Source organism: Alligator sinensis, unplaced genomic scaffold, assembly GCF_000455745.1.
Source record: "Alligator sinensis unplaced genomic scaffold, ASM45574v1 scaffold628_2, whole genome shotgun sequence".
NCBI classification, from domain to species: domain Eukaryota; kingdom Metazoa; phylum Chordata; order Crocodylia; family Alligatoridae; genus Alligator; species Alligator sinensis.
The window spans coordinates 1,172,987-1,187,398 of record NW_005841833.1 but is presented as its reverse complement, the minus strand read 5'-3'; the positions used below and the strand labels follow the sequence as shown (position 1 = coordinate 1,187,398).

Below are 14,412 nucleotides of genomic sequence, written 5' to 3'. Positions count from 1 at the left end.
GAGTTTCGTGGGAACCTAGCTCTCTTGATGAAATCTCCGTGGGTTCTGGGGGTGAACCCTGATATTCAGGTCAGTTCACCTGACCTGAATATCAGCCCTAATAAAGGGTGTGACCCCTATGTGAGGGCCCTGAAACATTTGCTTTGTGATCTCTTCTGCACATGGTCTCCCTGCTGCACTCTCTCCCCTCCATGGCTGTAAGCAGTGGAAAGACCCTGGATGAATGCATCTCCTGCCCCCTTGCCCCAAATGCACATGGCCACTGCACAGGCCCTTCACTGCGGTGCATGAGGCAATGCTAACACACAGCAGAGGTGTAGAAAGGGCTCATACACTTGGATTTTGAAACCGAACAAAACCCAATAGGCTGAGAGGGTCGGATGGAAAATTTGCAACCCTGGACCTGCAGGGGAAATTGCCTTTTTTGTTTCCTCAGGGCCTTTCCATCCTGCTCTCACCCCCGCCACAATCAAGTCATAGTCTGGACGCCTTACTGTACTCCGTCTCACTCTTGTTGGTCGTGCTGAGCTTCTTGATGATCTCCTGCTTTTTGGACTTCACCATGGCAGAGTTGCTCTCGGTCAGTTTGCTGAAGAAGGCAGGGGGCTGGGTGTTGTTTCCTGGGGATTTGGAGCCCATTCTGCAAAGCAGGCAGCCATCAGAAACAGGTGCAGGGTGTGGGACTCGCATCTTCCTGTCTACAGAACCTCATCCTGGTAACGGCACTGCACCCAGAACCCGCCCCTACGCCATCCCGGGACCCGGGATCCCTGGCTTACACCACTGAGTCTGGCTGTTCTCACCAGCACTGTGCTTCAGGTACAATACGTGAGCCCAATGAAATGCTCCTAAATACTGATTAATGGCCGATTCCTCCCTCTTAAACCTGACCACAGACTGGCTGGGACACAAAACTCGTGGCTGGAAGAGAAGTTCTTCTGACCTTGTTATTTCTACCCTAGAATTAAAGAGCCCAACCAGATTCACTTCTCTGCCCTGAAATTCTCTAATATGGAAGTTGGTCCTATTTGCTCAACCCAGTTTTTAAGCAGACAGATGACATGGCCTCACAGGAGGGACTCAAGGCAGGTTGGTGCTTGCCAGGGCAGGGGGCAGCTGAACTAACGTGAGGGACTGACTGGTCTCTACTGGAACAAAATGGAGAAAGTTGGCTTCTACCCCTCAATCATGCCTCCACATACTCTAGCAGGAGATAACAAACCTGACAACAGTTTGGTACGGTTGTTATGGTACAACAGGCTCAGGCTCAGGCCCTGGCAGGCTTTCCCAGGGACAGTGGGAATGCAAACTTCTGGGAAAGGAGGAAGTCACTGCACTGCTTTTGTAGCATCAGGGTAGATAGCAAAGTCCCCCACTGCCTTCCCCCACTGTTGCCAGTTACCTTTGCTCCATTGGCTCTCCTTCCCGGTACAAGAGCGGGTATGAAGCACTCTTCATGTGCTCTGGCTCTCCCATGCCGTCTGGTGGCGACACAGGCTCGATGCCGTTGTCTGGTGCCCCCACTGCAGATGCTTTGCTCTGCTCGGGAGACCTGAGGATGGGGCAAGGAGATGCTGTCAGCCCATGGCAACGCTCTGAAATCCCCGCTTGGCCGGGCAGGGTGAAGGGGCCACGAGGGATTAAGAGGATCCGATAACACGGAAAGCTTCCTTGTGGGGCAAGGTGAAAGGATGCCATTCCCAAAGGAGTGGGTAGCACTGCCTGCTTCTGACAGTGTCCCTCACATCAGGAGGTTGGAGCCCAGAGGGACCCCCAGGGCTCCTGGTGGCTGTGGTGCCACCCTGCCCTGAGCCCAGAAGTACGTCTCTGGCACAGAAGGAACTAGGTGAGGCCAAGGCAGGTCCCATGGGAAAAAGAGCCAAGCTCAGGAAAGCATTGGGGCTGAGCCTGGAGGCCAGCATTTTTCTTGGAGGGCTTTGTCCAGGCTGGTAAAAGAAGGTGCTTTTTAAGAACAGACTAAAAATCTCAGCACAGACAGTGCCCAGCTGCAGTTTCCTTGCAAATCAGTGAGAACCCCAGGGCAGGAGCCTATGATTCCCATTGACCTGGGAAGCTTTTGTGAAGACAGCTTGCCCAGGCCACACCAGGACTGCTGTCTGTGTTGGCTCCCAGGGTAACACCTGCACCATGTTCCCCTGGGCACAGCCTATGTGAGCAGGCATGAGCCCCAACTCACAGACAGGGCCTGGAAACTGCCCCCCCACACCCTGCAACCTCACCTTTTGCCCCCTTCATTCTGCAGGGTGATTTTGGAGGCTGGCGTGTGCTCTTGGGGCAGCGGGAGATAGGCCTCACTGGGGGTGCGACGCAGGTCCAGCACGGGGCATGTGGCTCCAGGGAAGGAGTAGACAGGGGGCTGGATGTGGGGGCTGATCTGCTGAGGGTGATGGCGCGTGTAGTCTTGGGTGATAACCTCCTAGAGGAAGAAAGCCCTCAAGTCAGCAACTCAGTTTCTGGTCCCTCACAATAGCCTGTCTGAGTGGGAGAAATGGGGTTGGGTGGACGGGGCCCTTCTGGGATTGCCCGTGCCTTGTTTCTCCTCTCTTGGTGCATGAAGTGACAGGGTGGGCAGGGACCTCCAGGGTCCTCCATGGACTGCTGCAGAGCAAGGCATGGCACCAGCTCTCCCTACCCTCAGGTCCGAGGCACCAAGACTTCCGACTCTCCCCTCTGGCCCATCTGTTGCAGGAACTTCCAAGATGCTTTACGTCAGCTGTGAGGACAAACCACCCCCCACCCATGCTGCCCCAGGAGGGGAGGAGGAGAAAGAGGCTAATTACATTGATGTGCTGAGCCAGGGTGACGACCCGCTGATGCCCCTTGAGGTTCTGGGCCGAGGGTGGCGGCTGCCCCTGGGATGGCTGACCTTCGGGCAGCTGGCGCAGGTGCTGCATGTGAGCTCCTTCAGTCATCGAGGGCTTCAGAGCAGCTGGGAAGAGAAGAAGCAGCCGTGACAACACGGGGCCATGCACTCCCACTGCCCCAGCATGGCTTTCCATTTTCTCCATGTAATCACTTGACATGAGACCACTGATTCCTTACGAAAGGGTTAACCTGCAGCAACAGCGCAGCCTGCAGGGACACGACAGCGCTCGGGTGTAGGAGCTGGGAGTCACGAGCCCTGGCATACAGTCCCCAACTGCGCCTGTGACTTGCTGAGTGACCCTGACCAGGCCACTCATACTCCCTTGGTTTTCTCTTCTGCAAGATGGGCTTTCTGATATTCACTCATCGTGCATGGACCACTGAGAAGCTGGGAGGCAATGGGTGGGGTTTGGAAAAGACTCTGAAAAGCAGAAGCCACTTGTTGGCACCTAAGTGAGACCTCCCCCCTTTGCAGAGCCACTGCTCAGAGTTGGAGGCTGCTCAGCATTTCTGGTAAGGCTACGGGGAGGACAGTGGGCGAGCTCAGGTCCAGCTGGGGTTATTTTCCTGCCACAGTGCGAGCTCCAGCAAAATACACACAAGCAGGTGCAAGCAGACTAACAAGCCTGAGGAGGCCTGATGCTTCTCCTCCTGCTCATGTCTTCCCATCTCCCACTCCTCCCTCAACCTGTCTGCACTCCTCGGCCATGAAGGGAAACAGAGCCCTTTCTGCAGCCCTGGTCAGCAGGCCGTGCTGATACCCCACCCTGCCTGCTACTGGCTTTCTCTTGCATTTCCTCCCCATTAACACACAGCAGCCACCTGGACAGGCACTGGCCTGGCTCCCTTCTCTGTCTGCGAGCATCACCTAGAGGCCTTATGAGGACTTGCTGTGCTGGATGCTGCACAAATCCGTGGTGACACCTTCCCCAGGACAGCAGTGAGTCTTTGCAAGGTGTGCGCACTTGGAGAGGCCCCTCACAGACTTTATTCATGCAAGCTTCTGCTTGGTGGGACTGTCCGCTGCTGCCAGCTTCCATCAGCCTGCATCAGTGCAGGGAATACAGGTAGCCCACAGCTTAGGACTGCAATACACGGGCCCTCCTAATCCAGGAAAAGGACCCACCCTCACTCTTGAGGCTAGCAGCCTTCAACTAGGCTATGGGCTGGGGCACGGCGAGCTCCAGGTCCTATCATATTCCCCCTGCAGTAACAGCAGCCATGGCCCTCACCTTGCTGCTTCTGCCTCATGTCGTGCTCTCCGTGCCCTTTCTCCACGTCCTGCAGCAACTTTGCCCCTTTCTCGTGGGAGATGCTGGGTGAGCTCACGGGGCTCACTGCTTCAATGCCATCGGGGCTGTAGCCTCCGTGGAAGCCTGGGGGAAGGGAACAAGGGCCTTTATTCTGCAAGCTGCCTATATTCCAGCTCACACTACCTGCAGTGGCTGCCGCAAAAACAGGATCCTCCTATCCAGCAAAGAGGGGAAGGAAATCATTAAGCAACCTCTCAGGACAAGCACTGGCCCAGCAGTCGCTTCTACAGGTCTCCTCAGTATTGGAGGGGACAGTGCATTTTGTGAGCATGCACGAAGGAGCATCGCTTTCCACTCGCATCGCTGGGAAACTCAGGGGACAACCCCTGGGGACAGGAGAGACGGAGGGGAATGTGCACAGAGCCAAATTCGCTGCTCTTCACAAACATGGGTTCCACAAATACTGAAAAAATAATATAACATTTTCCTATAGAGCTGGAAACCCACCAAACAGTTCATCACTACAGCATGGGAACCAGGAAGCAAATCTGATCAGCATGGATTTGTATCTTACCCATGAGTGAGGTTCAATAAAATCAACCAAAGCTGTGCACAGCGTGGGAAGCACGCTGCTTTTACACAAAGCCAAAGTGCTGTTTCCACAGGTAGGTCTCCAAAGTGCATCACAAAGGAAAGCCAGCACTGCCAGCCCTGGCAACAGCGCATGCTCAAAAAGTGAGAGCCAGGCCTAAACGCTCCTAAAACTGGTTTAAAATTCCTGAACTGAAGTACGCATTTGCTTTCCTCTGGTTTCTGGAAAGGGGGTAATTCTGTATCTCCTACAACTGGAAAACCTTGAAGAAGACACTTGTATTTATCCTTGCCTGGATGTGGGGAAGAGGAAAACATGAGAAAGACCAGGAATGGTTCAAAAAGCTTGGCTGGGAAGGGACTGAGAGAAAAGACTTTACAAGGGAACACAGAGCCTCCTCCTAATTTTGGCTCTTCAGTTAGAGGAACACAGTCCTCCTGCTTCTTAGCCTAGGCAAGCAAATGTAGAAGCAGAACGCAGCCAGTCTAAGGGAACCTGTTTTAAAGCAGCGCTGCATGGCAGCACGGTTAGGTCAGGGTCCCTCCATCCTTCTGGTGGTGGAGCATTCTTGGCCGTGATGTGGGCTGTAAGGGCCCAATGGCAATGACTGGGATCACTGGATGAGGCAAGGGTATGGAAGGGGAGATTCAGAGATCAGAAAAGGTCTCCTCAACCCATGGCCTGCTCTGCATTTAGGTTACATGCATGGGGGTTTGCCACAGGTGCCCAATGGCAACACATACGAGGTGAGCAGAGATAATGCTGACTAGCACACACAGGCACTGGTTGCGAGCACACCAGAGTGGGATGCTTTGGGGGCAAAATGACAACTGTGGGCGTGGAGACAGACACACACCTGGGTACAGCCCCTCCTGGACAAATGCTACTGCACATCATGTCCTATGCTGCTGTGCTGGGCTGCTGTGTTTCACCTCCGCTATAACTGCATCGCATTTGTAAGCTAAGCCACCTCTGCCCCCAACACTGCCCATCACCATGGTATCTTCATGCTGATATATTATATTAGAGTCGAACTGAGAAATTCCTTTGCAAAGCACTTTGGGATTCATTAAATTCAAAGGTACCATCCAAGTCTAAGACGTCTTTGTGCAGCCGACAACCATCCTGTAGGGCCTGCACTTCCCTGCCCCAGTGCTGTTTGAATCACGACTCATAATTTTTTAGCACAGACGGGGGGTACAAACATATTTTTTCACTGCTTTAAAGGGGAGAGGGGAGGCTGCCCCTGAGATGCTCTCACCAGCAGTTACAACCCGACATTACCTCTGCGTGATCTTGTAATAATGTAAGTGCAGCTAAAACTTCTGGATCCTGACTGAAACTGGATTGGCGTTGGAGCAGTTTTGTTATACTCATATGACTACAGAATTATGCAGATGTAACAAGCTGCTTCACAACAGCTTTGATCAACGCAATTGTTACATCTGTCTATACCCCATACCAGCAATTCTAAGGTTTGTGAAATCATGGCCACCCCCAACCCCTTTAATAAATGAATTGAAGAGGGTCAGCAAAGAATTGGCAATGGGAAAATTAAAAGAGAGAAGGGGAAGGGGTAAAAGACCCTTAAAAAGAATTAATACAATTAAAAGAAGGCTGGAACAACATAAATGATTTTAAAAGGTAAATAAATGCATGAGGAAGTGGAAGAAGCCAATCACCAAAACGTGCAATTAAAAAAAAAAAAAGCTATATATATATGTATATATATATTGTTTTTAGGCCACGAACTCGGACTCTCACCACCCCCTCCAATTTCTTACCATCACTAGTGGAGTCGTTATTTAGCGAGCCTCTTTCTCGCTTCCCCTTATCGCAAGAAATTTGACGCATGATAATCACATCTATGAAGTTGGCCGCTGTCATGGTGGTCTTACCGAGTGCTCGGAGCTCCTGTTCCTGCATTGAAAAGGGTTTACTTTGACTCTTTTCTCTACTGTGCTGCTCATTGACCGAAGCTGCATGCTGCTGTTCCAGGGGTGGATGGTGCTGCTGGTTTTTCCCCTGTCCTCTGCTATACGGCTGAGAAGAACCTGGCCCAGAGACTGGTAAGGGCCTAGACTCCGTGGCTTTAATAGGTGAAGATGACTGTTCTAGGTGCGTCCCACTGGGCAGTTTTGAGGTGTATAAGTTGTTGTCAGTCTGAGGGCGTTCTACCTTGGCTTCTCGGGCCCTTGACGACTCTTTTTGCAAGGTGGATGGGTCCATCATGGCTGCGTAGCCGTCCATGGGCGAGCGCAAGGCAGATGCTGGGGGGAAGCCTGCAGAGCGTATTGGTGACGTGGTAGTGGTGGAGGAGGATCTGGAAGGCAGATTAAGAACATTTAAAAAAAAAAAAAAAATCAATGGATAATAGAACCACGGGGCAAAGAGAAGCAGCAGCTGTGAGTCTAACCCAGCCCTCAACTCCCCAGATAGATCCTGCTATCAGAAGCAGATGCAGGCAAGGTTGTGAGCGAGCGGGCCTAGCTCAGGTCCCTGCTGCAAGTGATTCCTGGTCTGCACCGGCACTGTGAAAGACGGGAATCCGGCCCTCCATCGATCTAACCAGTGCAGCTCATTCCCCATTTGTACTTGCGACCTCAGGCTGTGCTGCCCATAAGGAAGGCACAGGCACAATGGGGCATAATACCAGAGTCCATCAGGAGGGCTGCCTTTGGCTTCCCGCTAAGGACCAGCTTGGAGTAAAAATCCATCGATGGCACCAACTGCACATCAGATGAAGTAAGCTTGTGCTCACAAGAGCATATACACTTCTGATTCAGCTAGTCCATAAGGTACATCTCTGCCTTGCCTTCTACCAGCTAAATGCACATTTCTGCCATGACTGTCTCCGGGATAATCACTGCGCAAGACTATCAGCTGGAAAGAAAAAACAACAACCTTTACACAGCAAACTGCTCGTTCAGCCCCTGGCTGAAGAAGAACAGAGCTGGGCTCTGGTTATACCCATTTGTTTAATTCTTGGCAGCACCTTCTGGCAAAAGACATTGGGAGAGGAAAAGAACCTGGTTTCAAAGTTGGACCCAACATACTATCTCCGGCTAGGGCCTAGTCCTGCCCTCACTGAAATCAAGGGGAAAAAACCCTCCCTCTGAGTCTAGCACAGCAGGATTAAGAGGTTTAACAGCCCCAAACCCTCCATGCCCAGAAGAGGGAAGCAAGCAGCAAACCCCATACGTACCGCAGGACCGAGGGGGTGGGGCTGTCCGAGGACAGGATCTTCATGCCTGTGTTGTGGAGCACGCTGGGGCGCTGCTGGACAGTGTCGTGGGTGCGGGGCGAGACGGGAGAGTGCTGGTGGCTGTGAGAGTGCGCGGATGAACGGCTGCTGCTCTGCTCAGTACCTGTAGAAACGCAGCGGAGAATCTGATCAGGAAGCAGATGTGGAAAGCCAAGGGGCCGGGGGAAGACCGGGCAGAGCAGAGACCTAAGCCAGGTGCACTCGGAGAAGTCTTCAGCTCAGGTCCCTAGTGGGTGAGGTCTGTGCCTGGGGCTCTTCCATGCCTACCTGGCCTCCAGATGGGGGCGTGCTCCACTGTGGTGGCTGTGAGCATGGATTTCTCCCGCTCCCTCTCGCGTTCCCGCTCCCGCTCTCGATCCCGCTCCCGCTCGGAAGCTGACACTCCCGTCTGCTTGGCCAGGTGGGTGGGGCCTCCTGAAATTCAAAGAAACCCAAGTCATATCATCGGCACAGCCCACTTCTAGTGCCCTGGAATGGGAAAACCAAAAAACCAATAAAAAACTATGAACGGTTTGGTTTGGAAAACGTCGGGTTCGATAAAGTAAACTGTTCATCGCTGTGTTCTAGCACGTTTCACTGAAAATAATGAACAATGACGCAAACTGACAAGAAGTGTCAGTAAAAGCTGCTATTAATAACACTTCTTAGTTATTTAACTAGTCCTAGGGTTGAAAGGGACTTCAAGGGTCATTAAGACCAATCACAATAGAGTACTATAACACAGCAAGAGTCGAAGATGCTAGTATTTTTAGTTCATTCTATAGCTGAAATAATTAAGGACAGCTGCTACTTAGGCCCTATTGATACACCTTTTCTTCTGTTCTAGAGCTAAGTGTGTAACGACAGACCAGTTGGATACACTGCATTACAACACAGGAACAGGCGATACCTATCCAAAGACCTCTCTCTCACTGGGGCTGTTACTGCTGGCAACAGGAAATAATAGAAAAATATAAGCAGGAGTAACTTAAACAGCAGCTTTCGGCCATGAATGCCAACAGATAGTTTGAGGGGCAGCACCCCTTACCACCACGAGGCTTCATTTGTGTAAGGAAGGTGCTCTCAGGTAGAGACAACAGTCTGAACTACAAAGAGAGGCTGCAGAATCACCGCTGCAGGTTCACAACCAGAAGCCCAGAGGCTTCAGATGGGTTTTCAGTCTGCTGATATGGACCCTGGGCAAACAACCAAGGGCATTTCTAGTTGGCAATGCCTACATTGTGGCCTTTACCTGGGGAGAGCGGGGAGCTGCTGTGTCGGTTGCTGAAAGCTTGTGGGGTGCTGTGCATGTAGGTGATTCGGTCCATGGGGGGGGCAGAGGTGCCAGGTGTGGGTGGTACGAGGACAGGCAGGTGTGGCACTTGAGACAGGTCGATTATTCCTGCAGAGAGAATGGAAAGGCACATCAGGATGATGACAGGGGTCACAGGGTTCAGCCATGGCAGCAAGGTCTGAGGGGAGAGACCTACAGCACATGCCTCCCTATGGTGGCTGCTAAGGGGACAGGACTGAGACAGCAGGCAGTCTGAAAAGCTATTTTCTGAGCTGTGTTGATAACTGTGGAACCAGAAGACAGCCAGGGCGAAAGCCCCATACAGGGTCCCAGCATGTCACCTGGCCACCACAGAAATCCTGCGTCTCAGGTGTAAATGCCACCTGTGCTTCACTCAATGCCCTTCACCCAGCGTGGACAGTGGAACCCGGCGCGATGCCCCTGGTTAATGGAACAGCCTCTCTTGGGTCTGAACATTGTAAAGCTCAACCCTTCAGCTCCCACTCCCACCAAACGGCAGGCCTGGCTACCTGACGCAGACACGCAGTGACACCGAGTGGGACCATGGCTGCTACTAATTTAGGCTCCACTCACTAACAGTGCAACAAAATACGTGCACACAGGGATGCACGGACAGCACGCGCTTCTCTTATCAACCCCCACGCAGCACTCAGAGAACATTTTTTTTTTCCTTTTACTCTTGAAAGAGCTCTCCAGGCACGTAAGGGCCAGATTGTGGGATCCTTTCCCGTGCCAGCAGCATCACCGAAGTCAACGGGGCTGCTTTTGAAAGTGCTTCCCACAGGGAGCAGCAGCTCCACAATCTGGCCCCGCACTAATTAATCCTTCTGCCTTCCCTGAAAGCTTTCCTCGCCTCGTTTCCAGGGAGCAGATTCAGATCTGGTCCTCCATTCTATCAACGTCCCGGCTTGCAACAGCACCTATCTGGTTCAAGTTCATGCTCTGTTGCTCCCTTGTTCAGCTCTAAATGGCATGGTCCTATTAGCTTCTAAGATACCTGCCACCCATCCTGTGCCTGCCCAGCTATGGGTGATGGGAGAAGAAAAGCAGGGCAGAGCAGAAATGATGATCTCACGAGGTCCCTTCCAGCCCTAGACTTCTGTGGATCTGTGAGGGTACACCCATGTGTGACCATCAGAAAGAAAAGCCTTGCCAGCAGTTAGCTGCAAAAAGGTCTAAGAAGAGTTCAGCCCAAGGAATCCCAAAGCGACTTACACTGCAGATACAGGAATCATTTCACTTGCCACTCATAATCAGCCCCTTTTTGGGGGTGGGAGGTGGGACAGAGTGCGGCAGCTGATTCACAGCCAGCAGCAACTAAATAGTTTAGGACAGGAAGTGAGAATCAGGAATGCACCCAAGTCTGCAGGGCACTGTAGGGAGACGGAGTCTAGCCAGAAGGGGACCAGGCCTGCAAAACAATGCTGCAGGATCCTGGATGACCCCAAAGGCTGGGAGTTCGGGCGGCTCGGAAAGACGGCTTCAGCAGCAGTCACCGGCTGCCCTCTAGAGCTGGACTGCGGCATTGCCATCAGGATCAGATGGGAGCAGAAAGCACCCTCACCTCTCCCTACAGAAGCGGGTGGATGGATGGGGACAGCCTCTCATCCAAGTTCTGACCAAGCCTAGCCTTCTTCAGCAGGCAGCGGCTCATCAGATCACAACCCAAGGTCATACAGCTACCTCTAAAGCAGCCTCAAGCAGCCTAACCTCTAAAGCAGCCTCAAGAAACCTAACCTGCTGTCAAGAACAGCAAGAAAATAACTTGTCTCCATGCGGAGCATTCAAGGACTCCGGAACCATCTGAAACCAAAGTATTTCTGCACTTCAGGGCTATGCCACCAGCTTGATTTCTACCACAGAACCAGCAACGACTCCTCCACAAGGGACCTTCCCCCGAGGCAGACCGTGGGCTGCGTTGCCCTCAGCACCTTCAGACCTGACTGAGCTACATCCTTCGAGAAGGAAAAACAGCCACCCAGGAACCCCGGACAGCTTCATACTTCGAGGACCTGCTGCATAGTTGAGAGCCAGAGAAGGCTCGCGAGGGGAGAGTCCGCGCAGCATGTCTGCCCGCTGCACCATGGCTGAGGCGGCGGCAGCGTTGTGGTGCATCTGCTGGGAGGTAATGTAGTCATTGATGATGGTCTGCCTGTTCTCCATGGCGGCTGTGTCTGGGTACCCTCGGATGAGGTATGGAGGGTAGAGGTGGGAGTATGTTGGGCTCGGAGCAAGATGCCTGGGCAAGTAGTAAGCAGCAGCTGAAAGGAAAGATTTAAACAGGTCAGTCTCCCCTGAAACATGGGCTGAGAAGCAGGCTCAAAACCTCACAAAAAACATGAAAATACTGGTTTTACATGGTGGGCTAATTCAGGGACTGGTAGAGGCCTGATTCAGCAAGCATGCGGGCTCTATCCATCTGCCCTTCATGCTGGGGGACGGCTGTGCAACACCAGTGAGCCAGTACCCTGCTCACCCTGCCCTAGTTGGCTACCAGACCTCGGACATCAGCTACTGAGGGCCCAAGGGTGAAGGAAGCCAGGAGGGCTTTTTAGCTGCCTCAGGGACTTAAAATGGGAAAGTCTGCACTGGCACTGTGCCTGCTGAAAAGATGGGGAGGTACTCAGCCAAGATGAGGGGGGAGCTGTGTTGGATGAGAGCTCACATGAGAGATGGCTGTAGGCAGCAGAGGCTAATCACGGAGCAAGGCAGGAGAGTTTCAAAAGTTGTGAAATGGGACTGCTGAAAGCCAGAGGATAGGAGGTTTGGCTTCATCTCACTGTGTAGCTCACAACAGACTGGGCCAGGCTTCAAGTCTCTTACCCTGCTGTAAATTCAGAGCAGCCCCCGCCCTCCGTCTCTGGGGTGGGCATAGGCTGGATTTACAGAGGAGAGCGGACAGCAGAGTGACTGCGTGCTTCCACAGCCAGCCGGGGGCTGCTCGAGGCAGCTCGCGCCCCCAGAAACGAGTACCTGCTTCCAGTTGGATTCCCCTGGGGATCGCGGCAGGGTCGAAGGCCAACGGGATGTGTCCCCGGTACAGGTCGACGCCGCTCACTCCCCGCAGCAAGTGTTCGTACGGCGACATGGGGTGGTGGTGGTCCGAGACGGTGGCGTGAGGGGACTTGGAGCTGGACATTTCTCTTGGCGTGGGGGTGATCTTTCTGTCCTGGGACACTGGCTTCCCAGAAGTGATACTCCCTGCAGGAGCAAAGGAAATGAGTCAGAGGAGCCAACGCTCGCAGCCAAACTCTCTGCTCAGATGGGCATGCCTGGCTCCCGCGGAGCTCAGGGGAGCCTTCCTTCCTCGCGCCATTGTTTTGATTTCACAGCACATTGTGCGAGCGCCTGGGGGCCTCGGCGAGGTGGAAGCCTCATTGTGCTGTGCGTCCGAGGGGAGAGTTTGGTGCGTGGTTTGAACAATTGCCTCTTGGGCTAGAAACCAAGGCCCCCGCCCTGGCGCACGCATTGAGCCTGATGTAAGAGGGAGGCAGCTGAGACGGATCTGTTCACATCTCCTGGGCCCACTTCTACCCTCAGCGCACCCGCTTTTGTGGGCTCCAATAGGAACAGCCTACACTTTGCTGCAGCTGGTGCCTGCCCCATGGTACAGCACAGCACATGAAGTAGAGGGTGGGATTTCCAAAAGCACAGAGTACCTTACGTGGTCATGCCCCATGGAAGGGCATTTGCACCGACTCTAATAAGAGCGCTCCACATCCACTCTGCCCAGCAGCTTGTGCTGAATCTCACATGCTCTGCAAGATCCCACCCGTCAATCCTACCCTACTAACTGCACGGAGCTGGATGCAGTAGATGCAAGAAGCAACCTGCCAGCTCACACATCCTTTGGTAACAGCAGTCCTGACAGCCAGACCTCCACAGAGGCAATGAGAAACATGTCTGGGGGGGTGCGCAAATATATGGACCTGACCTATCACCTGCAGTGGGGTTGGGCTTACTTTTGTCAGATGAAGGAACAAAGTTGGCTAAACTACAACATCCGTAGAAGGAAAGGGATGGAGCAGTCCTGTCACTGAGGGCCAGGGAGCTGGGTCCGAGGGGCTGCAACCCCCTCGGTTGCATCAGAGCCAGGGTAAAGGCTCTGGAGGTCCTGGTTTCAGGTTGTGCTCAGACTACACCTCTCCAGTGATATATCCCCAGCAAATGCAAAGCACAAAACGGCCAATGCAAACCCTCACAATCCTGTTGACCCCAGAGGCGAGTACGCTGGACGAACGTGCCCTTCTGATGCTGCTGGAGAAACTTGGACAACCACAGAGCCCTGCTGCCAGCGATGGCCCCATTGCTTTGCTCTGCCAGTCACCAAGTGGTTAACGTTACAAGACATAAAACCTGACCCTGACATCAAAACAAAAGTGATGAAATGGGGCCCAGGTGGCTCTGACACCGGCTGTCCTCCTGAGCTCCCCGGGAGTTGTAAACACTTTCGTAATACATGGAGAAGTGCCTGGAAGCATGTCAAGTTGTTCTCACTTCCCTAACTCAGTGCTTCAGTGGTGCAGGGGTCTATTTCTGGACTGGAGAACGGGTGGGAAGGGCGGCGGGCCCCAGGTTGGCTCATCTTAAGGAGGAGCCTTTCCACCGGTCCCGAGAGCCACCCTCTCCCATTGCGGGCACAGAAATGGACCATTTGAGCCAGGTGGCTGATCAAAACAGCTCCGATTCCAAACCCATGCAACACGCCACGTGGAAACAGGCTGTGCCCCCAGCAGCATTCGGAGGAATGAGACAGCGAGTCATTTCCCAACAACAAATACATGCAAGGAAGACAGATCCGCTCGCAGACGGGCAGCGAACCAGAACGCAGACGATTCCTTGGGAGTTACTCGGCCAGCTCTCATTCAGACAATGAAGCTAAGGATGCTCCGTTTCACTGTCTGCGTCTTACGTGCTAGCCCCAGTCAACTCTGCTTGGGTTTCCAGCACTGCAGGGGATGCTTAAATCTCCTTGTGAAACCGCTGTTGTTGACAAAAAGAACCATGGAAACACTTCAGGATGTATTAACCTCCAACTCCCTCCATTTGAACAAAACCTCAAGTTGGCATTGCTGCTATAAATCAAGCTTGCCATGGACGCAGAGGGATGATCTAACTGACT

At 53.1% G+C, this 14,412-nt stretch overlaps 1 protein-coding gene across 27 annotated transcripts in view; it reads right to left on the bottom strand.

The window, feature by feature from the left end:
* Positions 1 to 14,412, bottom strand: part of NCOR2 (nuclear receptor corepressor 2) — a 276,099-nt gene that overhangs the window by 9,398 nt on the left and 252,289 nt on the right. For 13 of the 27 annotated variants that reach the window (XM_025197842.1, XM_025197845.1, XM_025197875.1 and 10 more), the window contains 11 exons: positions 12,264 to 12,491; positions 11,294 to 11,551; positions 9,228 to 9,377; positions 8,264 to 8,410; positions 7,937 to 8,099; positions 6,516 to 7,054; positions 4,119 to 4,262; positions 2,802 to 2,950; positions 2,241 to 2,437; positions 1,403 to 1,552; positions 495 to 640 (listed from right to left, as the gene is read on the bottom strand). In XM_025197842.1, the coding sequence (XP_025053627.1) occupies positions 495 to 640; positions 1,403 to 1,552; positions 2,241 to 2,437; positions 2,802 to 2,950; positions 4,119 to 4,262; positions 6,516 to 7,054; positions 7,937 to 8,099; positions 8,264 to 8,410; positions 9,228 to 9,377; positions 11,294 to 11,551; positions 12,264 to 12,491 (2,271 nt within the window). The remainder of the gene's footprint in view (positions 1 to 494; positions 641 to 1,402; positions 1,553 to 2,240; positions 2,438 to 2,801; positions 2,951 to 4,118; positions 4,263 to 6,515; positions 7,055 to 7,936; positions 8,100 to 8,263; positions 8,411 to 9,227; positions 9,378 to 11,293; positions 11,552 to 12,263; positions 12,492 to 14,412) is intronic. The other 14 variants (XM_025197879.1, XM_025197888.1, XM_025197924.1 and 11 more) reach the window with 5 other exon arrangements.